The sequence below is a fragment of the Zalophus californianus genome, chromosome 5, assembly GCF_009762305.2.
Source record: "Zalophus californianus isolate mZalCal1 chromosome 5, mZalCal1.pri.v2, whole genome shotgun sequence".
In the NCBI taxonomy this organism is placed as follows: domain Eukaryota; kingdom Metazoa; phylum Chordata; class Mammalia; order Carnivora; family Otariidae; genus Zalophus; species Zalophus californianus.
The window spans coordinates 30,923,591-30,949,795 of record NC_045599.1 but is presented as its reverse complement, the minus strand read 5'-3'; the positions used below and the strand labels follow the sequence as shown (position 1 = coordinate 30,949,795).

Below are 26,205 nucleotides of genomic sequence, written 5' to 3'. Positions count from 1 at the left end.
CTTAATAAATTTAATCGAATATGTGTAAGGTCATCATATAGAAAAATATAAAGGTTTGACATTGAAGAAGATGAAATAAATGGAGAGAAATATTCCATGTTAATGGATCGGAAGACACAATATCAGAAAGATGTCATTTCTAATCTAATTGATCTATAAATTCAATGTAGTTTCCTTCAAAATCCCATGAGTTTTGCATGGAGTTGAACAAACCGATACTAAAATTTGCATGAAAGAGTAAAGAAACTGGAATAGTGAAGACACATTTGAAGCATAATAGTAGGATTGAAGACTTGCCCTGTCAAGTATCAAGCCTTATAATGAAGTTACAGAAATTATGTGGTACTGGTATAGAGACAGATAAACTGACCAGTGGAATAGCTTAGAGAGTCTGAAAATAGATCCCTGTATTTGGAACTTTGACATGTGACCTAAGGTGGCATGACAGATAAGTGGGAAAAATAAGTATTCAGTAAGGGGAATGTATGGGAAAAAATTAGATCCATATTTCACATCGTGACATAAAAATCAATGTCAGATAAAATAACCGCCATTAGTCAAAAGCAAAATTTTTAAACTTTTAGTAGAAAATAGAAATTAATATCTTTCTAGCCTTGGTGTAGGGAAAGACACTTTTTAATTTAAATTTTAGGTAGTGGACGTATAGTGCAATACTGGTTTCTGGAGTAGAAATCAGTGATTCATCACTTACATACAACACCGGTGATCATCCCAAGTGTCCTCCTTAATGCCCATCCCCCATCTAGCCCATTCCCCCACCCACCTCCCTCTGTGAACCCTCAGTTTGTTCTCTGTCTTTAAGAGTCTCTTATAATTTGTTTCCCTCTCTCCTTTTTTTCTTTCCTCCCTTCCCATATGTTCCTCTTTGAAAGACACTGACTTTACTTTTATTTTTTATTTTATTTTATTTTTTTAAATACACTGACTTTAAAAGAAATAATGCTTGTGGAATTTCTCATAGGAAAATTTTCACCTTTACTGGGTATTCCTTCACCTTGATCATATCTTCTTCTGTTTTTGAGAATTTTTTTTACCTCCTTAAATATATCATTCTAATCATATGCTTTTGTGCATCTCTTGATATTTATCTTCCTGTGCTCAGGTAACCTCATTGCCCCCAGAATTTGAATAGTCCCAAAGTTCAGATGACTGTGACCTTATATTTGTATGCTGAACTGAAGGTGGGGAAGGAAGCCGACTGAGTCTGTCATGGTCAGACAAACTGTAGGTCTTGCATGCTGGTTGTATTTGTTTTTTTGTTTTTATTTTATTTTTAAAATTTTTAAAAATGTTTTATTTATTCATGAGAGTCAGAGAGAGAGAGAGAGAGAGAGAGAGGCAGAGGCAGAAGCAGGCTCCCCACAGAGCAGGGAGCCCAATGTGGGACTCGATCCCAGGACCCTGGGATCATGACCTGAGCCAAAGGCAGACACTTAACCGACTGAGCCACCTAGGTGTCCCTGCTGGTTGTATTTGAATGTTCCAGTAGTTCCAAATTTCACTGTAAAATCTGTAGAGATTATCAGGTCTCTGGAACATTCTCTTAACCACAGAAGCCCCTTTCTCCAGTCAGTTTGCAAGTCTAGGTGGTCGCCTGGAAGGAGGTACACCAGGCAAAGGCAAAGCAAACTATCTTTAAGCTAGAGTTTGAGTGAACTGTGAGTCCCCAAATCTACACAAGTGGAGAAGGTTCTGTTTTCCTCTTAGAACAGAGGTAACTCCAATGTTCTGGACTTGATCTTGGAGCTGAATAGTTTCATCGGTTTGGGAAAAAAAAAGTCCTTTTTTGGGTGTTCATTCTTTTGCTAATTTTTTCCACCCCCCCCCCCCCATAAAGCTGAGACATATTGCTCAGAAGTAGTTGGGCATCTAATTGGCATCTCATAGGGATTTGAGTGTTTTGTCTTCAATACAGAGGACTTTGAGGTTATGAATGACTCTTGCTAGTCCCCACCTGCTCACTTAGCCCACACAGATAGCCCTTCTTTTCATAACAGTGACAGTCCCTTGTCATTCTATGGGATTATGGTTTCCCAGAAGCTTTCACTTCTGTGCCTTTGTTCTCCATACCGAAGCACAAATGTGTTCATCTGCTTCCTGTCCCACTTCTTTCTCCTTTTGATGGCTTCTCATTGTCTCTGAAACCGCTCAGAAACCCAGACTCCTTAGCTTTGCTAATATGACACTCACAGGACTGCTCCATCTTCTAGCCTTTGCTTTTTGTTTTTTGATTTGATTTTATTATGTTATGTTAGTCATCATACATTACATCATTACTTTTTGCTGTAGTGTTCCATGATTCATTGTTTGTGTATGACACCCAGTGCTCCATGCAGTACGTGCCCTCCTTACTACCCATCACCGGGCTAACCCATCCCCCCACCCCCCCAAAACCCTCAGCTTGTTTCTAACAGTCCAAAGTCTCTCATGGTTGTCTCCCCCTCCAATTTTCCCCCCTTCATTTTTCCCTTCCTACTATCTTCTTTTTTTTTTCCTAAGGAAATGTTCATTTTATTTGTAATAATGGTTTTGCAGTTTTTTTTTTTTTTGATGTAGTGTTCCATGATTCATTGTTTGCATATAACACCCAGTGCTCCATGCAGAACGTGCCCTCTTTGATACCCATCACCAGGCTAACCCACCCCCTCCCCTCTAGAACCCTTAGTTTGTTTTTCAGAGTCTATAATAGTGTCTCATGGTTCATCTCCCCCTCCGATTTCCCCCGCTTCATTTTTTCCCTTCCTACTATCTTCTTCTTCTTCTTTTTTTTTAACATATAATGTATTATTTGTTTCAGATGTACAGATCTGTGATTCAACAGTCTTGTACAATTCACAGTGCTCACCATAGCACATACACTCCCCAACGTCCATCACCCAGCCACCCCATCCCTCCCACCCCCCAACCACTCCAGCAACCCTCAGTTTGTTTCCTGAGATTAAGAATTCCTCATATCAGTGAGGTCATATGATACTTGTCTTTCTCTGATTGACTTATTTCACTCAGCATAATTTCACTTATTTCACTTAGTTCATCCATGTCGTTGCAAATCTAGCCTTTGCTTTTGAGACTCCTGGTTCTACTGAACTCCCTTGACTCTTTTCCTTTAGGTCTCTGTATCTCCTCTTTCCTCTGCCAAGATGCTCTCCATCTTCCTTTTATCTGCCCTTTTTTGCTCTTCCTTGAGATTTCTGCTGTCCCTCAGCTTCTGGGAAGTTTCCCCTCATCCTGCCAGCACTGCAGTCGTTGCCCATCCTCTGTGCTTCTCTACCTCCTGCCCAATCATCATACGTAAGATAGGATGTTTAGGTTGTATAAGATGGATGAATCACAGACCTGTACCGCTGAAACAAATAATACATGATATGTTAATTAACTGAATTTAAATAAAAAAATGAACATAAAAATGATAGGATGTTTAGGTGTTTACTTGGCTTCCTCCTATGCGGAGCTCTAAGCTTTGTGAAAGCAGCTGTCTAGACCTTTTTGTTGTTGTGTTTCCCTTAAATTTAAATACAGTGCCTGGCACAGGGTAAGCTCCATTAAATGTTTGTTGGATGAACAAATTTCCCTGTGAAGTGAGTGGAATAGCACTTAATCTCCTCCTACATCCTCACCCCTTTAGGGCATGGTGGGTGGAGGATAAGGACTTCCCACAAAGTCACACAAGTGCTGGTAGAAGCTGACTGAGGACCTGGCTTCCACCAGAGGAATGTACGTTGCATTGGAAGATCCTGCAGAAATGGCTGACCCAGCGCATTTCTTTCCCTGCCGGGTCTGTGATGAAGAAAACAAGCTGACAAAGATGCTTCTGGTGGATGGGCAGTTATATACGCTGCGTTGTGGCAGCGGGGTGAATGGGTTTATCAACATGTGATCCTCTTTTCACCCTCCTACTCCCTTTTTGTTCACAGCATCAAGACGAGCTCCCAGCCCCCGGTTCAGGCTGGAGATGATGAGAAGAACCAGAGGACGATCACTGTCAACTCTGCCCATATGGGGAAGGCATTCAAGGTTATGAATGAACTGCGGAGGTACTTTTCCTCTTTTGCCTGTGCCCTTTTGGGAAGAACTTGTTGGGTGAGCGTCATCAGGGACTGAGAGCCGAAGTCAGAACACCACCACCTTGTGAATTCTCACTCTTCCCCACCTACTCTCAGTCACTTGGCTTCCCCTCCAGGCTAGATAGAAATGGCTTTCAGAAAGTGCTCCCTTTTCTTTGTATTTATTTAACACCTTTCATTTTACTCCTTAATCACAGGGGAATAATTTTTTTTATGGTTGTAGCAGCTCTGCTCATAAACTTGGTTTCCAACCAAACCAATAATAGGATGATTGCAACACCATTATATAGTTGCAGATTAAAGATTGTGGATGCTACACATTTTTTTTTGGCTTCTTCTCATTCCTTTGTCTGAACTTAGCTTATTACGACAGCTGCGTAAGTGGAAGAATACCTAGCTTCTTCAATGCAATTTAACTCTCCAAAGAAAGAAATGAAATGCAAATGGGCTCATCCTCTGTGAGCTAATGTTGAGGGATGTGGAGGCTATTTATAAGGCCGATAAGTACATTTGGTGAGCTTTGTGGCAAGGCAGGTTCAGGACACTGAACATGTTTTTCTGTACAAAGGCTGTACACCCAATCTCCTCACCAGAGAACCCAGAAGCCTCCTTTGCCCACGGCATTATTTACAGCATACTTCACCCTATTGTGAGCTATAATTGTTAATCTCCCTCTTTTCTCTGTCATTTATGAGCTCCCTGAGGGCAGGGGCAACTTCTGAATCATTCTGATATCTAGCACCTGGTACTTCATGGGAGCCTCAAGGCATTTACTAAGGATGCCTAGAGGCACTGATGAGGCTCTGGGATGGATATGAGTGACAAATGTAAATAGTTCAATGAAAATAATTTTCTTGTAGTACGGAATAGTTGTTATGAATGAGAAATGCATCAGGTGCTTGTCAGGTGACAGATGTGCAATAATTATTTGTTCCTGAAAGGCTGCTATGAAAGCAAGTATGTCATACTGCAGCTTTGGAGAACATTCTCTAAAGGGGATGATGTTTGAGCTAAATCTTGAAAGATAAAAGAGAGTTAAAGAAATGACAAGTGGTGGGATTAGAGGGAAGTCTTCCAGGCAGAGAAAATGGCATAAGTAAAAGGTCATATAGCTAAAGATGTGTTTGTTGAGTAGGGGGTTGAACTACTTTTAAACAAAAATTCTATCTGGTTCTGTATTTGTTTACTCATTTCCCCTTTCTGCAGGACCCAGTCTTTGGCATTAAAAACAAGTTAAATTAAATTTGTCTTCTGCACTACTGCTTGGTTTTTATTAGGCCTCCTGCCAGATTTCCTGGAAGCTCTACCTGCAGTTGTCTGAGGCAGTGGGCAGTGCTGATGTTCATGCTTATGGGCACAATTCTCTGGTCACTGAAGACTTTGTGTTTTGTTCCATGGAGACCAGTGACCTTCCTCATTTAGTTCCCTTCGGTATGGTTTGTGTCGTTTGTCTGATGTAAGATTCCAGGTCTCCATACAAACAATCTAAATTTACATTTCAAGAAACTAGAAAAAGAAGAACAAACTAAGCCCAAAGTTATCAGAAGGAAGGAAATATTGAAGATTAGAGCAGAGATGAATGAAATGAGACTGGAGAGACAATAGAAAAAAAAATCAATGAAAGTAATAATTGGTTTTTTGAAAAGATAAATATAACTTTAGCTAGACTAACCAAGGAAAACAGAGCAAAGACTCAAAATTAGAATGAAGGAGGATATTACAGCTGTTACCATGGAAATACAAGTGATCATAAGAGGCCTCTATGAACAATTGTATGCCAACAAATTGGATAATCTAGAGGAAATGGATAATATCCTTGGAATGTACAGCCTACCGAGACTGAATCGTTAAGAAATAGAAAATCTGAACAGACCAATAATGATTAAGGAGATTAAATCAGTAATCAAAAATCTCCCAGTAAAAAAAAGCCCATGACCAGGTGGTTTCACTGGTGAATTCTACCAAATATTTAAAGAAGAATTAATGCCAGTCCTTCTCAATTCTTCCAAAAAACTGAAGAGGAGGGAACACTCTCAAACTCATTTTAACAAGGCCAGCATTACCCTGATACCAAAGCCAGATAAGGACACTACCAGATCAGGAAATTACAAGCCAGTATTCCTGATGGATATTCATGTAAAAATTCTCAACAAAATACTAGGAAACTGAATTCAACAGTACGTTAAAAGGATCATCTACCATGGTCAAGTAGGATATATCTCTGTGGTATAAGGATGGTTCGTTCAACATATGCAAATCAATAAATGTGATACATCACATTAATAGAGTGAAGGATAAAAAATCATATGATCCTCTCAGTAGATGCAGAAAGTGTTGGACAAAATTCAGTATCCTTTTATGATGAAAACTCCCAAAAAATTGGATATAGAAGGAACATACCTTACCATAATAAAGGCCATATATGGCAAAGCTACAGCTGCCTTCATACTCGATGGTAAAAGGTTGAAAACTTTTCTTCTGAGGTCAGGAACAAGACAAGAGTGCTTACTCTCACCATTCCTATTGAACAAAGGACTGGAAGCCCTACACAGAGCAGTTAGTCAAGAAAAAGAAATAAAAGGCATTCATATCAGAAAGGAAGAAGTCAGATTGTCTCTGTTTGCAGATAACATGATCCTATTTATAAAAAACCCTAAAGATGCCACCAAAAAACTCTTAGAATTGAGAAACAAATTTGGTAAAGTTGCAGGATACAAAATCAACATATAAAAATCACTTGCATTTCTATACACGAACAATGAGCTATCTGAAAAAGAAAGAAAACAATTCCATTGACAGTAGCATCAAAAACAACATATTTAGGAATTTAACCGAGGAGGTGAGTGATGTGTACACTGAAAACTATTATACATTGTTGAAAGAGATTGAAGAAGACAAAAATAAATGGACAATATCCCAGTTTTATGGATTAGAAGAATTAATATTGTTAAAATGTCCATAATACCCAAAGTCATGTATAGATTCAGTGCAACCTCTATCAAAATTTGAATGCCATTTTTTTTGCAGAAATAGAAAAAAGTTCTAAAATTGTATGGAACCAGAAAGGACCCTGAATAGCCAAAGCAGTATGTTAAAGGCAGAGCAAAGTTGGAGATACCACATTTTCTGATTTCAAACTATATCACAAAGTGTAGCAATCAAAACAGTGTGGTACAAACACTGATGAGGAACAGAATTGAGAGCCCAGAAATTAACCAACACATATATGTCAACTAATATTTGACAAAGAAGCTAAAATACTTAATGGAGAAAGGTAGTCTCTTCAATCGCTTCTATTAGGAAAACTGGACAGACACATGAAAAATAATATAATTGGACTTCTTTCTTACCCCACTCACAGAAGTTAACTTGAAGTGGATTAAAGACTTAAATGTAAGACCTAAAATCCTACCTCTCCTAGAAGAAAATAGGAAAATCCCAATTTATACATGAAAGCATTAGATACCATTTTTAAAAATCACAGAATCCACAGAAGTAGTGTTTTCCCAGTGATTTGGTCATTCCTTAGCCCAGTTAATTTTCACATAAAATTAACCATTGCAATCTTGTTCTTCCTTTTTTCATTTTTTTTTTTTTTTTCCAAATGGAGCACAATCTGTATATGTTTTGCCAGGAAATCTCTAGTACGGGTTTAGACAGATTTCCCTTTTATTTTTCTTTTAATTTTAAAAAATTTCCATTTTTCTTTTTCTTTTTTTTGGAAAAGGAATATATTATAGAACACTTAGAAAGTACGGATGAGCAAAAAGTCACCTATAATTTTAATATCCAGTGGTTACCATTGTTAACACTTGGGAGAATATTTTTCTTTAAAACATGTCTCAACCAGATTTTTTCTCTTAACACTGTATTGAACAAGTTTTTTTCCCCTTAAATTTCTTTTTTTATTTTAAGTAAATTCTGTGCCTTACCTGGGGCTCCAACTCAAAACCCTGTGATCAAGAGTCGCATGTGCTACCAACTGAGCCAGCAAGGCACCCCTATATTGAACAAGTTTTTCTATGTTACTCACTGTTCTACAATGTTATTTTAAGTGGATGAATGATTTTATATATTTTTGGTTAATTTTTGAAAAACAGTTCCTTGTTGTTAGATGTCTAGGTATTCCAATCCCTCATGTAAATAGCACCTGCAGTAATTATGTTGGGAGCAATACAGCATAGTGGTCACAAGCATAGACCCTGAAGGCAGGCAGCCTGGTTTCAAATTTTGGCTCCAGGAGTCCAGTTCTGTGACCCTGTACAAGTTAATTAATGTCCCTGACCTCACTTTTGTCAACCATAAAATGAAGCTAATAATAGTTCCAGGGTTGCTGGCTTGTTAAGAGGATTAGTAAGTCAAGTGCTTAGAACTGTGATAGCACATATATTACTGTTGTTAAATACTGGTGCACGTTCACAGTTATTTCTATAGAATTAAGTCCTTACAAGTAGAATTGCTGATTTCAACAGCATGTAGCCTAGTAATCATAATACCTGTTCCTTAGATATTGTCATGAAGCCCTGGCACGTAGGGAACGTTCTGTATCTGTTAGCTATAATTATGATGATGTGCTAAGCGCTGTGCTCAGTTGAAGGAATATGGCAGTAGATTAGAGAGTGAAAGTTTTGTTCTCAATGACGCTTGCATTCTAGTGGTGTTTAAAGATTTTATCAAATTCTATATATCGTGGCTTTTAAATTCTTTTAATTTCTAAGGTATTAAAGGTATGGCTAATTTTTAAAACTAGAGTGGAATGGGTGGGTGAGGGAGAGAAAGGGAGCCTGAGAAGACACTTTATTGATCTGGGTGAGTTTAATGTGAACTGGAGGGAGTGAGTTTAATGTGAACTGGAGGGAGTTTAATGTGAATTGGATAAAGGCCTGGTAAAGCATCTTACCACCCAGGGACTAAGCTAATGAAATGTTACATGATATTCCAGGGACCTGGGGTTATTTCTTGCACTGTTTTCACATCTTCCTCCCTCAGTTTTAAGCTATTTTAGTTCATGTACACATGTTCTATGCAATTTATGAATCACACAATTCATGAGTTTCCTATTCTTTTTACTTCCATGGATGAGAATGGGCTGTTGGCATGGTAACCACCTCGTCTTCCTCTTCCTTTTGCATTTTATCACTCTACTCTCGTCAGACCAATAGCAGCTTCTGGGCAGCAGAGTCCTAATGGCTCTTTGGTTCCTGATTTACCAGCCAGCCAGCAAGAGTGGGGATATGGTTCTTTTTGGAATAGCACCCTGGTTCATTCCTGAAAAGGAGAGACAGTCTCTTCTAGCCCATTTTGACAGTTTTGACCATCACAAACAGTTCTCTGCCCTCATCCTTTTTTTTTTTAAAGATGATCTGCCACTATACCTGTATTATTAGTAATGAACCATCTTAGCACATTGCTTTCTGTTTCTCTTTTTTTTTTGGTAATGGCTTTATTAAGATGTAATTCATATGCCATACAATATGACCCATTTAAAGTGTCAATTTAATGGCTTTTAGTATATTCACAGAGTTGTGCAACTCACAGTTGATTTTAGAACATTTTCATCATCCCCTCCAAAAAAAATCCTGTATATTTTAGCAGTAATTGCACTATTCCCCCATCCCCCCTCCATTAATCTATTTTGTCTCTATGGATTTGCTTATTTTGCAATTATGTAATACATGTCTTTTGTGACTTCTTTTTTTTTCTCGTTCAACTTTTGTTTTGATGGTTCTCAAAATTCTGTGACAGATTCTTGGTCAGGTTATTTCCATTAAAAAGTACTGATTTTAAAAACTAATAACTAATTTTCTTATTATGTTCAGTTAGCCAGCATATAGTACACCATAAGTTTTTGTTGTAGTGTTCAACAATTCATTAGTTGTGTATAAAACTGCCACACACACACACACACACACACACACACACACACACACACACACACACACACACTAGATGGTCCACAAAATATTCTCCTTTCCTTCTGAAGGTTTTATGATGCATTATTATCATTAACCAGTCTTTTACTATTAAACTTAAAAGGCCAGGTGACACAAACAGTTCTGAGACCATTCTTCCACCATTGATTAAGACTGGGGTGGCAGGTATTGGGGATAATATTCATTTAGCCTTCTGACTTTCTGGGCAGACTTGGTGACCTTGCCAGCTCCAACTGCCTTCTTGTCCATTGCTTTGATGACACCCATAGCAACTGTTTGTCTCATGTCACGAACAGGAGGATGGTCCAGAGGAGGGCAGTCAGAGAAGCTCTCAACACATAGGCTTGCCAGCAACCGTATCAATGATGGCAGCATCACCAGATTTCAAGTACTTGAGACCATCTTCCAGGTTTTTTCCAGAATGACCATCTATTCCTTCAGCTCAGGAAACTTGGAGGCGGTGTGAGCTTTGTGACAATCCCGCAAAGATACATATCCAGCACTGATTTGGCCTGGATGGTTCAGGATAATCCCCTGAGCTGTGAAACCAGCTGCTTCCATGGGTGGGTCATTTTTGCTGTCACCAGCCACATTGCCATGACGAACATCTTTGACAGATATGTTCTTGACGTTGAAGCCCACATTGTCCCCAGGAAGAGCCTCACTCAAAGCTTCATGGTGCTTTTCAACAGACTTTCCTTCATTTGTAACATTGACTGGAGCAAAGATGACCACCATGCCAGGTTTAAAAGCACCAGTCTCCACTCAGCCCACAGGGACAGTACCAATACCACCAATTTTGTAGATGTCCTGGAGGGGCAAACACAAGGGCTTGTCAGTTGGATGAGTTGGTGGCAGGATGCAATCCAGAGCTTCAGGCAGTGTGGTGCCACTGGCATTCCCATCTTTATGGGTGACTTTCCATCCCTTGAACCAAGGCATGTTAGCACTTGGCTCCAGCATGTTGTCACCATTCCAACCAGAAATTGGCACAAATGCTACTGTGTCGGGGTTGTAGCCAGTTTTCTTAATGTAGGTGCTGGCTTCATTAACAATTTCCTTGTATCTCTTCTGACTGTAAGGTGGCTCAATGGAATCCATTTGTTAACACCAACAATTAGTTCTACACCTAGTATGTAAGCCTGAAGAAGGGCATGCTCATGGGTCTGCCCATTCTTGGAGAAACCTGCTTCAAATTCACAACCACCAGCAGCAACGATCACGATGGCAGTCAGCCTGAAATATACCTCTAATCATGTTTTTCATAAAGTCTCTGTGGCCTGGGGCATCAGTGATGGTCACATAATACTGGCTGGTCTTGTATTTCCACAGGGAGATACCAGTGGTGATACCACGTTCATGTTCAGCTTTCAGTTTATCCAAGACCCAGGCATACTTGAAGGAGCCCTTTCCTATCTCAGCAACTTCCTCAAAATTTTTGATAGTTGTTTGTCAATCCCACCACATTTGTACATCAGATAATCAGTAGTGGTAGATTTGCCCGACTGTATGTCCAGTGACGATGATGTTGATAGGAGTCTTTTCCTTTTCCATTTTGATTTAGGTTTAGTGGTGGTTTTTCATGCCGCCTGTGTTCTGGCGGCAAACCCATTGTGAAAAAGCTTTGTGACTTCTTTCTCAGGATAATGTTTTCAAGGCTCATTCATGTTGTAGCATGTCTCAGTATTTCATTTCTTTTTATTGCTGCATAATATTGCATTGCATGGGTATACCACATTTGAGGTCAGCCATCTTGTTGTTATGAATAATGCTGCTATGAACATTCACATACACATTTTTGTGTGGATGCATGTTTTCATTTCTTTTGGTTGTATACCTTTTGGTGGCTGGGTCATACGATAATTACATGTTTAACTTTTGGAGGAACTGCCAGACTGTTTTCCAAAGCACTGCACCACTTTACGTTTCTACGAGCAGTGTATAAAGGTTTCAATTTCTTTATATCCTTGCCAACACTTGTCATTTTTTTGTGTTATTGATTGTAGCCATCCTAGTGTCTGAGGTAATATCTCATTGCGGTTTTGATTTGTATTTTTCTCTTGTCATTAATGATGCTGAGCATCTTTTTATATGCTCATTGGCCATTTCTATATCTTATTTGGAGGAATGCCTACTTAGATCCTTTGCCCATTTTTAAGTTGGGTTATATGTCCATTTTTGAGTTAAAAGTGTTCAAGTTCTTTAGACATTCCAGATACAAGCCTCTTATCAGATATATGATATGAAAAGCTTTTCTTTCGTTGTTTGGGTTCTCTTTTCACTTTTTTGATATCCTCATGGTGTGTTTGGAAGGACAAAAGTTGTAAATTTTGGTGTCTAATTTGTCTGGTTTTTTCTTTTGTTGTTTGTGGTTTTGGTGTCCTGTGTAGAGAACCATTGCCTAATCAGAAGTCATGAAACTCTACCCCTATGTTTTTTTCTAAGAGTTTTATAGTTTTAGCTCTTATATTTAGGTCTTTGATCTATTCTGAGTTAATATTTTTATATCATGTGAAGTAGGGGTCCCTTATTTTTTGTATATGATATCCAGTTGTCCCAGCACCATTTGTTGAAAAGACTGTTTTTTCCCCCTGAATTGAATAGTTTTGGCACCCTTGTCAAAAATCCATTGACTGGGGGCGCCTGGGTGGCTCAGTTGGTTAAGTGTATGCCTTTGGCTCAGGTCCTGATCTCAGGGTCATGGGATCCAGTCCCGCATTGGGCTCCCTCTCAGTGGGGAGTCTTCTTCTCCCTCTCCCTCTGCCCCTCCCCCGCTCATGCTCTCTCTCTCAAAAATAAATAAAAAATCTTTAAAAAAATCCATTGACTGTTTTGTGCAGCAAAGGGTATCATCAACAAAATGAAAAGCCACCCTAATGAGTGGGAGAAGATACTTTCAAATGATATATCTGTTAAGAGGTTTATATCCAAAAGATATAAAGAACTTCTACAGCTCAACACTAGAACAGGATGCCTGAGTGGCTCAGTCGGTTAAGTGTCTGCCTTCAGCTCAGGTCATGATCCCAGGGTCCTGGGATCAAGTCATGCACTGGGCTCCTTGCTCAGCGGGGAGCCTGCTTCTCCCTCTACCTGCTCTGCCTGCCACGCCCCCTGCCTGTGCTGTCTCTCTTTAACAAATAAATAAATAAAATCTTAAAATAAAAAAAAAGAAACCAACACCAGAAGAACAAATGATCTGATTAAAAATGGGCAGATGATCTGAATATATATTTTTCTAAGGAAGATATACACATGGCCAACAGACGCATGAAAAGATGCTCAACATCATTAATCTTCAGAAAGCACAAATCAAAACCGCAATGAGATATCACCTTATACCAGTCAGAATGGCTAGTACCAAAAAAGACAAGAATGTTGGTGAGGCTGTGGAGAAAAGGAACCCTCGTGCACTGATGGTGGGGATAGGAATTGTTGCAGCCACTGTGGAAAGCAGTGTGGAAGTTCCTCAAAACATTAAAAATAGAAATACCATATAATCCGGGCGCCTGGGTGGCTCAGTTGTTAAACGTCTGCCTACGGCTCAGGTCATGATCCCAGGGTCCTGGGATTGAGTCCCACATCGGGCTCCCCGCTCGGCGGGAAGCCTGCTTCTCCCTTTCCCACTCCCCCGCTTGTGTTCCTGCTCTCACTCTCTCTCTCTCTCTCTGTCAAATTAATAAAATCTTTAAAAAAAAAAAAGAAATACCATATAATCCAGTAGTTCCACTACTGGCTATTTACCTATAGAAAATGAATACACTAACTTGAAAAGATATGTGCACCCCTGTGTTTATTCCAACATTATTTACAATAGCCAAGATATGGAGACAACCTAAGTGTCCGTTGATAGATGAATGGATGAAGAAGTGTGTTTGTGTGCATTCCATTATGCATATGTATATAGACTGGAATATTACTCAGCCATAAAAGAGAGATGTCATTTGTGACAACATGGGTAAAACTAGAAGGTATTATGCTGAGTGAAATAAGTCAAACAGAGAAAGCCAAATACCATATAATTTCACTTATATGTGAAATCTAAAAAAAACATGAATTGAAAAACCCCTCAAAACAGACACAGGCTTGTAAATACAGGGAACAAATTGGTGGTTGCCAGAGGAGAGGGGAGTGGGGGAATGGACGAAATAGGTAAAGGGAATTAAGAGGTACAGACTTCCATTTCTAAAGTAAATTAGTCATTGAGATGGAAGGTACAGCATAGGGAATAAAGTCAGTAATATTATAATAAGGTGTATGGTGATAGATGGTAGCTACAGTTATCATGGTGAGCATTGTGTAATGTGTAGAATTGTTGAATCACTATATTGTATTCCTGAAACTAATACAACATTGTATGTCAATTATGTCAATAATAAGCATTTAAAAAATAAATGATAAAATTTTTAAAAAAATGAATTGACTGTAAATATGAGGGTTTGTTTCTGGATTCTCTATTCTATTCTATTTATCTATATATCTGGCCTTATATTATTACTACGCTGTCTTTAGCTTTGTGGTAAGTTTTAAAATTGGGAAGCATGAGTCCTTCACCTCTGTTCTTTTTCAAGATTGTTTTGGCCATTCCAGGTCCCTTGCGTTTCCACATAAATTTTAGGTTCAGCTTGTCAGTTTTTGCAAAGAACCAGCTGGGAGTTTGATAGAAATTGTGTTGAATCTGTAGAACAATTTGGGGGAGTTTTGCCATTTAACAATGTTAAGTCTTTCAATCCATGAGCATTGGAAGTCTAGGTCTTCTTTAATATCTTTCTTTCTTTCTTTCTTTTTTTGTGGTGGGCAGCAAAGGAAAGTTTATTGAGCGATAGTACAAAGCTCCCAAAGAGGGAGGGGACCTGAAAGGGTTGCCCTCTTCTTTAATTTCTTTCAGCTGTGTTTAATAATTTTAGAGAATAGGTTTTGTACTTATTTTGTTAAGTTTATTCTTAAGTATTTATTCTTTTTGATGCTATTGTAAATGGAATTTTTCTTAATATCATTTTTTGTTCATTGCATGTTATAGAAATACAGTTGATTTTGTTTATTGATATTATATTCTGCAACCTTCTTAAACTCATTTGTTTTAATTTTTTTGGTGTATTTCTTATAGGATTTTCTATAAGATCATGTCATCTATGAGTAGAGATAGTTTTATTTCTTCCTTTTCAATTTGCATGTTTTTCATTTTCATGTTCTATTTCATTTTCTTGCTTAATTGTCCTGGCTAGCCATCCTAATCTTCTCTTACTTATCAGTAGTATTTGGTATAGTTGGTATTCCTTGCTTTTTTGTAGTCCTCTCTTCACTTGTGCAGACAGGCTTTACTATTCCCAGGGAAAGCCGACATTGAGTTTCTGGCGAGTTTGTCTTGGTCACTTTCCTAGGTTGCAGTTTTTCTAGCCTTGAGATACACTTCCAGTCCATCAGAACCATTCTCATTCATTTGCTTAACTGGATTCTCCACCATTATTCCTCATTCCTTCTTGTCTCTTTCCCATTTGTTCATGAACAATCAGCTCCTCTGGGTTTGTGTAAGACATCCCACTCTGACATTTCCCTTTTTAGCACCTGGCTCAGCTTTTGCTCACCATTTCTGACTCACCTGTTTTACTTTTCCTTATTAAAATACTGATTATGAGAACAACAACAACAAAGTTGTACTTTTTTGGTCAGTTATTTTTTTTAAATTGAAGTATAGTTGACAAGTTAACTTGTACTTTTAAATAGTAGTGATAAGAGAACTCCATTGTCTCCTTAAAATTTTTAATGAAAGTGAAGTGAAAATGTTGGGAATACATTTTTATAATAAATTTTGGCCAGATCTGTAAAGAACTTATCAAACTCAACACTCAAAGAACAAATAATCCAATCAAGAAATGGGCAGAAGACATGAACAGACATTTTTCCAAAGAAGAATCCACATGGCCAACAGACACATGAAAAAGTGCTAAACATCGCTCGGCATCAGGGAAATCAAAATCAAAATCTCAATGAGATACCACCTCACACCAGTCAGAATGGCTGAAATTAACAAGTCAGGAAACGACAGATGTTGGCGAGGATGCAGAGAAAGGGGAACCCTCCTACACTGTTGATGGGAAGGCAAGCTGGTGCAGCCACTCTGAAAAACAGTATGGAGGTTCCTCAAAAAGTTGAAAATAGAGCTACCATATGACCCAGCAATTGCACTACTGGGTATATACCCCAAAGATACAAATGTAGGGATCTGAAGGGGTACATGCAGCCCGATGTTTATAGCAGCAATGTCCACAATAGCCAAACTATGGACAGAGCCAAGATGTCCATCAACAGATGAATGGATATATATACACTTATATATACAATGGAATATTATGATCATCAAAAGGAATGAGGTCTTGCCATTTGCAACGACGTGGATGGAACTGGAGGGTATTATGCTGAGCGAAATAAGTCAATCAGAGAAAGACATGTATCATATGATCTCACTAATATGAGGAATTCTTTTTTTTTTTAAAGATTTTATTTATTTGAGAGAGAATGAGAGATAGCACGAGAGGGAGGAGGGTCAGAGGGAGAAGCAGACTCCCCGCCGAGCAGGGAGCCCGATGTGGGACTTGATCTCGGGACTCCAGGATCATGACCTGAGCCGAAGGCAGTCGCTTAACCAACTGAGCCACCCAGGCGCCCCGAGGAATTCTTAATCTCAGGAAACAAACTGAGGGTTGCTGGAGTGGTGGGGGGGGGGGTGGGAGGGATGGGGTGGCTGGGTGATGGACATTGGGGAGAATATGTGCTGTGGTGAGCGCTGTGAATTGTGAGGACGGTTGAATCACAGACCTGTACCTCTGAAACAAATAATACGTTACATGTTAAAAAAAGAACATAGTAGGAAGGGAAAAATGAAGGGGGGGAATTGGAGGGGGAGACGAACCATGAGAGACTATGGATTCTTAGAAACAAACTGAGGGTTCTAGAGGGGAGGGTGGTGGGGGGATGGGTTAGCCTGGTGATGGGTATTAAAGAGGGCACGTTCTGCATGGAGCAGAACACCCAGTGTTATACGCAAACAATGAATCATGGAACACTACATCAAAAACTAATGATGTAATGTATGGTTAATAACATAACATAATAAAAAAAAACTAGCCTGTTCTCAGATGGCATTTGCAATCTTATTTGGTCCCCATGGCCAATGGACATCCACTAAGAAAGATGAGAATACTGTGGTGAGATTGTTTGTCCATGTTCTCATAGCCAGTTAGGGGCAGAGCCAGTTCTCTTCCCAGCTGAGCTGGTTTATTCTGATAAAATTTATATTTAGAGCCTGCTGTCCACTGTAGGGTGAGGTCTCATCCCCAGGTTTTGCCTCTTGCCACTCAGAGGTCTCACCCTTCCCAGAAGCCCCCTCATGGGGACTTTATTCTTTTTACCTTTCCCTCTTGGGGCTAACTTATCTTCTGTTGTTTTCCCTTTCAGAGTATCAGCCAATCATGAGTCATTATGGTAGTATATCCAGAGTCAGAACTAGATTCAAGACTCAGCCTTCTGTGGTTTTGGGCCACCTCTCTGAACATCATAGATCATCTGGCATTTATAGCTCCAGCCTTTTCAGGCCTTATGATTCTATTTCTCTGATAAGCAGCCTTGGACTAATGTCTGAATAGTTGGCAAAGGTTTAATATGTGACACCAGGGCTGACAAATAGGTAGCTTCTATTCCATCAGTTGATCCTGGCAGACATTATATTCATCTTATTGGTCTCACATGGAACCTAGTCATGACTCAGACTTTTCAGCCTAGTGTAGTGCACTAAGTAACCACTGCCACTGGATTGCAGTTGACATGTGTTTGTCCTGTCTTCCCTCCCACCTCCAGTGCTTCACTCTGAAGGAGGGATTAGTGGTGACCGGGTTACCTTGGATGTTAGGAACATGGGTTCTGGGATTTAGCTACCTCCATTCAAATCTTGTTTCCACTACTCCCTTTTTGTATGAACTTGAGAAAATTGCTTAACTTCTCTGGGCCACAGTTTCCTTTTTTGTAATATGGAACATAATATAACGCTATCTCTTGGGGTTTTAGAGAGGAATAAATGAAATATTAGGTATAAAAAAGTGCTTAGAACAGTGCCTAGCACAAATAACTTAATAAATGTTAACTATTGGAAGGCTGGTGGAAGAAAAATTCTTGGGTTGAAATGGTCTTGGGGAACCCTTTCAATCCTTCAAAGTAGTCTAATATTCATTCTGTCTATGAGTGTGGATTGATCCCTTTTCAGAGTTTATTCATTTACTCATTTATTTAGTAAAAACTTAGGGCTTTCTATATGCTAGGCTTGCAGCCAGGTGTTTAGGATATAACAGTAAACAAGTCCTTTTCAGAGGGCACAGTGTAGTGGGGATGACAAGTAAAAAGGCACTTACAGTATCCTTAATAATTGCAAGGATTGGAGTTTGCACAGGGTCTTCAGGAGTAACCTTCTTGGTGATAATGTTAAATCTGGGTGGGAAGCTGAATACTTGAGGCCTCCAGACCTGGCTCGCCTCTTACCAGTATTTCATAGATATTGGATCCCCTGGGGGATTGTTAATACTTGTTCTCACTGGTGGCACAGCTCGGTGGCATGCTCCTTGGCATTCAGCCAGTCACCCAATGCATAGCCCCAGGCTTTCCCCCTTGCTCTCTGAGCTGCTGTCCTCCCCCCCTCACCATCTCAGTCAGAGTTGCTGGAGTTGAGGAGCAGAGATGTGAAGACAAATGAAGGAGACCTGAATTGGCAGCTACAGGGTAGTTGCATCTCTGTGTGTGCCTTAGGAAAGCATGAATGCCCGACTTATCAGGGACTTGGAAAAGTCGATGAGTTCATCCCCCTTGCCTTAACTCGGCATGGCAAATGTCTGTGACAGCCTTGTATGGTGGCAGCGTGGAATCTGGGTGGAAGAAAAACATACCCTTGTGTGGCTGGGGGTGGGCATTGGTGCTGTGACCCATGCTTTCCCCTCACTGGTGTTTTACAGTAAACAGCTGTTGTGTGACGTGATGATTGTGGCGGAAGATGTCGAGATAGAAGCCCACCGTGTGGTCCTGGCAGCCTGCAGCCCTTACTTCTGTGCAATGTTCACAGGTACGGTGAGGGGCAAACAATAACCCACAGTTTCGGGCCCGCAGCCCCGCTGAGGGATATTTCGGGTGGTGGCATGAGGGGAGGGCGGAAAGAGAATGCTGTGACACTATGAGGAGCTTCTGTGTGCCAGAGACTATGTTTTGCACCATGGAGGACTTGATGCAACCAGCCTGGCATGCAGCCCCTTGCCCACTCTGAGGAAAGAAGAGGTAGAATCAGAGGTTATTAGTTCTCAGACTTTGGCATGCACATCATAATTGTGTAGGGGAGCTTTTCGACGTGTAGGCTCTTGGGCTCATCCCCATGCCTCTGATCTTCCATTTTGCAGATGGGAAACACTAAGGCTGAGAAAAGGGAAGGGACTTGCCCCAGGTCACACAGTAAATGAGTGGAACTTGGTTTCTTGATGCCTGGCCCTATGCTGGACTAGCTTGTCCTTCCCTAGCCATTCCTACCAGACAAGGTCTTCGAACCTCCTTGGGCCTTTATAGGAGTATGGAAGAGATTTGGGAGAAGTGATGGTGGGGCTTGGAGGGGAGAGTAAGACAGGAGTTTTCATCATCTGGCATTCAGTTTCAGCACCTTTGCCAACTTTCTAGAAAGTCCCTGCTTCCTGTACATGCCAAATAGCCCTGTCCAACTAGTTCACATGTGAGACTGAATTCCTTGAAACCCGTGGGTGGAACTTCCTGTCTGTAGTACCTCACAGTACCTCCCCTGCGCCATAAATCACTGATGACTGAGGGCCAGCTGGGCTGGGTGAGACCCTCGGACTGGGTCAGGTGTCCCTTCTCACGATCGCCAAGTACCCAGTGCTGCTTTTGAGCATGGTCACCGTCCCTCTGTGTTCTTGTTTGTTTCCTGGGGTCTGCTGTGCCCGTGCTCGGGCGTTTGGTGTATTGGCTGCTTCTCATCCTGCAGTTTTTTAGTTTTTAATTTTTTTTAAAGATTTTATTTGTCAGAGAGAGAGAGGGAGAGAGAGTGCATGCACAAGCGGGGGGTGGGGGCGGCAGGCAGAGGGAGAAGCCGGCTCCCCTCTGAGCAAGGAGCCCAGTGTGGGACTCGAACCCAGGACCCTGGGAGCATGACCTGAACCGAAGGCAGATAGATGCTTAACAGACTGAACCACCCAGGCATCCCTCATCCTGCAGTTTACTGCTCAGGTGTCTCCTCTGAGAGGCCTCCTCCGACGACCCTTGCCATAGTTCCCCACTATATATTTTTTCATAACATTTATCCCGGTCTGAAAATCCTGTTGTTGGTTGTTGATGTGTTTTTTTATCTTTCTCTCCTCACTAGACTGTAAGCTCCATGAAGACAGAGGTGTTGTTTACTATCACATCCTAAGCATCTGGTACACCGTAGGAGTCAGATGTTTTTTTAAATGAATGAATGAAATGTCTCCACAGTTGTTGGGTGAGCTTTGAGCATTTGAGCACCATGCCTTATCACAGTTGAATCCTCAGAGCCAACCCCAGGGCATGGTGTTTAGGAGAAGTAAATAAATAAAGTTTGAAAGAATGAATGTGGGCTTGCTAAGAATGGGTGAGTGCAAGCACCCAATTTTTGCTGAATCCTGGATGAGAGTGGTTCTAGTTGGGGGTGACTTAGCACTTGTGTTTTGAGAGTTCCTCGCCTGGGGCTCCCTGTTGGCTTATTGTGTGAAGGAGCTGGTCTCAACTTGGAGCTAAGCCTCTACTAAGCAGACCAAGACACTCTTACCTCACTGTGAGCCTTGGGCTGGGAATTAGTAGCCTGGAAAATGTGGCTTAGAAAACCAGCTAATTTTACTACCTGGAAGGTTTGAGCTGCATTCTCTTTGGCATAGTTTCATACTCTAGTAGTAAGGTTTTTATTTCTTTGTTCCCCTCTCTCCTTCCTCCATCTCTCTGTCTTTAAAATAATTCATTTTGTTTGTAATAGTTACTTAGCTGCCCCTTCACTAAGTAGCTCTGCCAGTCCTTCTTCTCTTGCCTATGTGGCTTGGAAGGTCCAGTGTTGAGAGAGGAAATCTGTTTGGAATTGTAGTTTTGGCTCCACTTGTGGCTAATGAGCTTGCCTCTGGTGTAGTGGAAGTGCCTAACCAAAACAAGGTGATTCTGTTAACAGATAGAAAAGATACTTCAGGAGCAGATCTTGGAGTTTAGTCATTGAAGGGAGGGAAAAAATCAAAAAGAAAACAGTCTAATGTGATGCCCAGCTCAAATCTTCTGTTGAATCTGGTTACTGTCCATCCTTGTATCCTTCCATATTCTACCCAGCCAGCCAGCCAGCCATCTGCCCGTCTCTCCACCCACCCATCCATCTACCCATCTAAATACTACTCACATATGTTCATTGCAGGAAAAAAAAAAAACAGGAAAAATGTAGACAAGCCAAAAAACAAAAATAAAAAATTACATGTAATACAACATATAGATAAGATTATAGTTTATATCCTTTCAGACTTTATATTTGTAAATATATACAGATACAAAATCATTTTTAAAATATTGATTGAGAGAGCATGAGTGGGGGGGTGGGGGCGTGGAGAAGCAGGCCCCCTGGTGAACAGGGAGCCCGATGTGGGGCTCGATCCCAGGACCCTGAGATCATGACCTGAGCTGAAGGCAGATGCCTAACTAGCTGAGCCACCCAGGTGCCCCCAAAATAAATTTTTAATATAAATTCATTTTGTATATACACAGTTGATGTAATGTGTATACTTAAAAAAAAATTGCTGTTCATCACCCTGGAATGTTCTCCCCACTGCCTCTTTGCCTGTCTAACTCCTTTTCATCTTTCATTACTCTTGAAGCAGCACTTCCTCAGGTTGGCTTTCCCATGATCCCCTTGGATTAGGTTAAATTCTTTTGCTATTTATTCTTATGATACTTTGTGCTTGTCTTTAGTATTAGTGCTTATCTCATTATTTCCTCAATATCTGATTGCCCTGGTCAGTCAGTTAAGAACTGTACCTGAATTCACTGCTGTGTCCCTACTGCCTGACATGATCTTCCATGTAGTAGATGCTCAATGAAAATTTGCTTATTTGAACCAGCAGTATATGGTCAATATATTTTCACGTCAGTGAAATCACATCTACATCATCATTTTTTTTTAAGTGTTTCTTTTTCTTTTATTATTATTTTTTTTAATTTGAGAGAGAGAATGAGAGATAGAGAGACAGAGGGAAGAGGGTCAGAGGGAGAAGCAGACTCCCTGACTAGCAGGGAGCCCGATGCAGGACTCGATCCCGGGACTCCAGGATCATGACCTGAGCCGAAGGCAGCCGCTCAACCAACTGAGCCACCCAGGCACCCTCTACATCATCATTTTAATGGCTTCATAAGATTCCATCATATATATCCTAATTGAAAATCCATTTCCTCTTTGGTTAGAAAATATAATTCTTTCTAATATTTTGCTATTATAAATGATACTATAATGGGTATCTTTGCCTCTTAATCTTATTTACCTTCTGAATATTTCCTTAGCATAGATCCCTAGAATAAGGGTGTGCACATTTTGAAGACTTGTGAGACACATGCCAGAAATCCACAGTTCTTGGAACAGTTGTACCAGCTTATACTTCCATCAGCAATATATGAGATTTGTGTATTTTTCAAGGCCACTTGATTTTGCTTAAACCTTGATAAACAGGTACAGACAAAAAGTAACATTGTAAAATTTTGTTCTGATGATCAGGTTCAGCTTCAAAATCCATAAATTTAGTCATGAAAAGGCCCAGCTGACTCTCATTAAGTCCATTTCTATCAGCATGTTTAAGGCCAAAATGAAATACTCGTGACATTCTTCTGACTGGAGTAGTGTGATTACGATCTTTTTACTCGGGCTTAACGTGTTTTTATTTTTTTGTCCTCTGAGTTCATATCGCCCAAGTGTCCCAGATATCAGCTCTGTTCCTTGACCATGTCCTGCCTAGAATAACATGGAATAAATGTGAAACAGGTCTGAGTGCACACAGGAGAGTGTGGAGAGGCAATCAGCTTGTGGGAAGATCTGGGATGGGCCGTCACTCAAACGGTCCAGCACTCCTTTAGCATAGACATTGGAGAGGCCAGAGATGCTGCATTTTGCCCATCTTTGTCCTGTGAATATGGAATACTTTAGATTCCCCTGCTTCTTCCCTATGTAGTAACTCCATTCCCAGGGAAGCTAATTTTACCCAAACAGCTGAGTCAGTTTTTGTCTTCTTTATTATCATGCCCTTAACTATGGGTTTTATTTACTAGAGTATTTGTACTCCATGTGGGTCCCTACATGTCGTCCAAGTACATTAAAAACAGCCCCCTCTTACGGTGTTAAAGGAACCAAGTTTTATTTTATTTATTTATTTATTTATTTATTTTAATTTAAAAGTCTTTTTTTTTTTAAGATTTTATTTATTTGACAGAGAGAGACACAGCGAGAGAGGGAACACAAGCAGGGGGAGTAGGAGAGGGAGAAGCAGGCTTCCTGTGGAGCAGGGAGCCTGATGTGGGGCTTGATCCCAGGACCCCGGGATCATGACCTGAGCTGAAGGCAGATGCTTAACGACTGAGCCACGAAGGCGCCCCTAAAGGAACCAAGTTTTTTTTTTTTTTTTAAGATTTTATTTATTTATTCATGAAAGACAGAGAGAGAGAGAGAGAGAGGCAGAGGGAGAAGCAGGCTCCCAAGGAGCAGGGAGCCTGACGCGGGACTCGATCCCAGGACCCTGGGATCATGACCTGAGCCAAAGGCAGACGCTTAACCATCTGAGCCACCCAGGCGCCCAAGGAACCAAGTTTTAAAGAATATGTGGGCTCAGGGTATGAACCCTCATTGTCACTTGACCTGATAGAAGTATGGGATTGCTTGCTGTCCTGGGCTCTCTGTGGTTTTTGGAGCTGTCTAGGGACTAGGTCCTAGGGTACAGCCTGAGGATTTAAAGAAGTTTAAGACCTAGTCCTTAAGTCCAGGCCAACATCATCTTTCATGTAATTTCCTCCAGCAACCTTTGAACTGGTCAACCTGCCTCCTGTTTTCTTCCCTCACTCCTAGCCCATTTTCTACACTATAGCTATCACATCTAAAATATCAATCTGATGTATCTCTTAGCTTCTTACAATCTGTCAGGGGCTTTCCATCGCTCTCAGGATGGAGTCTGAACTCCTTGGCATGGCCCACAAGGCCTCCAGTGGTCCAGACCCTGTTTATACCTCCAGCCTCGCCTCCCCATCCCTCCCTTTGCATGCTATACTTCTACCACATTCAACTTCTTAGGGGCCTAGAACAGGTCATGTTCTTTCTTACTTTTCTTTGCCTGGAATATATATTCTTCCCTCATACTCACCTCTCTTCTGAATAACTATGACTCCTTCTCCAGATCTCATTTTAGATCAACGGTTCTTAACCATTATGAATTAATCTGATGAAAACAATGGACTCTGCCCCCAAAAAACGAATATGGGCTTTTATGTGATCATTTTGATTACAGTTCAGGGTGCAGGAATCCTGCTTAAGAACCCTTTAAGCTGAGCCTTTTTTCTAGTATTTAACATACTTTGTAATTGTTGGTTTACTTGTCTCTTTCTCCACTGGATCAAGCTCCATGAAGGTGAGGGCCATAACTTATTCATCATGGTGTCTTCTGGCCTAGCACAGTGCTTGGCACATAAGGACTGTTTGATACACGTTTGTTGAATGAATGAATGAGTGGGTGAATGAATGAATGAAAGAACAAACAAAAGAACGAACAAATACTTGCCCTGGCTTGGATCATGTTCTTTTTGGAAGAACAGTACATACAAGGTACAGATGACAAGTAGACATGGAGGGAGCTAAAAATATGTGCAACTAACAGACATTTTCTGAAAGTTCAGAAACTGAAATTTCTGGGCTGGGCCTCTTGGGAAAAACAGAGGAGGAGGGCTCTTGGGTTGACCTTGAAGATGGAAGGACTTACAGGGTTCGTGTTTTGTTTTCTAGAAATATTTTGTCAGAGTAGTGGAAGTGAGGAAAGGAGCAAGAATGACCAAGCCTTTGTTGGTTTCCGCCCCTCAGGAATTGCTGGAGTCCATGGAGTTATGAGATATCAAGAGAAAGCCCCTTTTCTTCCTTCTTTTTTTTTTTTTTTTGCTCCAACAAGTATTTTTTTTTTAAAGATTTTATTCACTTATTCATGAGAGACAGAGGGAGAAGGAGAGAGAAGCAGAGGGAGAAGCAGGCTCCCAAGGAGCAGGGAGCCCGATGTGGGACTTGATCCCAGGACCCTGGGATCATGACCCGAGCCGAAGGCAGACGCTTAACCATCTGAGCCACCCAGGCGCCCTCCAACAAGTATTTTTTAAGTGCTTGTTATACGCCAAGAACTTTGTTTGGTGTCGAGGATATTTTGGCAAGTAAGCTTGACAAGATCTCATCCCTCTTGGTTCTTACTTGCCTAGGTCTTACGTACTAAGTTGTCCTTAGAGTTTGGACCAAAGCCTTGTTTGGGAATACTTTTATCAAGGTCATTATTTAGGGTGAGGTTTCAATTACACAGGGATTTATGAGAAATGAAATGCAGTCTATAGTTAGGCCAAGATGCAAATCCCAGCCCTGTCTCTCGCTAGCTATATGCAAATACCTTTTGAAATGCCAGTTCTTTAATTTGTAAAATGGAAATAATATCTACCTTCTGGAGTTGTTACAAGGATCAAATGAAATAATGTGTGTAAACCCTTAGCAGAGGTCCTGACACACAGTAGTAGCTATTATTGCTACCATTTTCAGAGTCTGTTTAAGCTGAAGCCTTAGTTTAGTGCAGTAATTTCTGCTGGTCTGTAAGAAATACTTAAGATTGGATTTGACAAGTCTGCGTGACTTATACAGGTTTCCAATTTCCTATAAGGGAACTTTCTTTTTTTTTTTTTTTAAGATTTTATGTATTTATTTGACAGACAGAGAGAGAGAAAAGCAGGGGGAACAGCAGAGGGAGAGGGAGAACAGGCTTTCCGCAGAGCAGAGAGCCCAACACGGGACTCGATCCCAGGACCCTGAGATTGTGACCTGAGCCGAAGGCAGACGCTTAACCGACTGAGCCACCCAGGCGCCCCTATAAGGGAACTTTCTTAAAACATAG

The 26,205-nt window shown here is 40.6% G+C and overlaps 1 protein-coding gene and 1 pseudogene across 6 annotated transcripts in view; one reads left to right on the top strand and one right to left on the bottom strand.

Annotated features, from left to right (window-relative positions):
- KLHL3 (kelch like family member 3) overlaps positions 1-26,205 on the top strand; it is a 119,636-nt gene that overhangs the window by 13,323 nt on the left and 80,108 nt on the right. For 5 of the 6 annotated variants that reach the window (XM_027604677.2, XM_027604678.2, XM_027604676.1 and 2 more), the window contains 2 exons: positions 3,936-4,055; positions 19,012-19,118. In XM_027604677.2, the coding sequence (XP_027460478.1) occupies positions 3,936-4,055; positions 19,012-19,118 (227 nt within the window). Of the gene's footprint in view, positions 1-3,935; positions 4,056-19,011; positions 19,119-26,205 lie in introns of those variants that run through there. The other variant, XM_027604679.1, reaches the window with a different exon arrangement.
- On the bottom strand, positions 10,205-11,572 carry LOC118356976 (annotated as a pseudogene).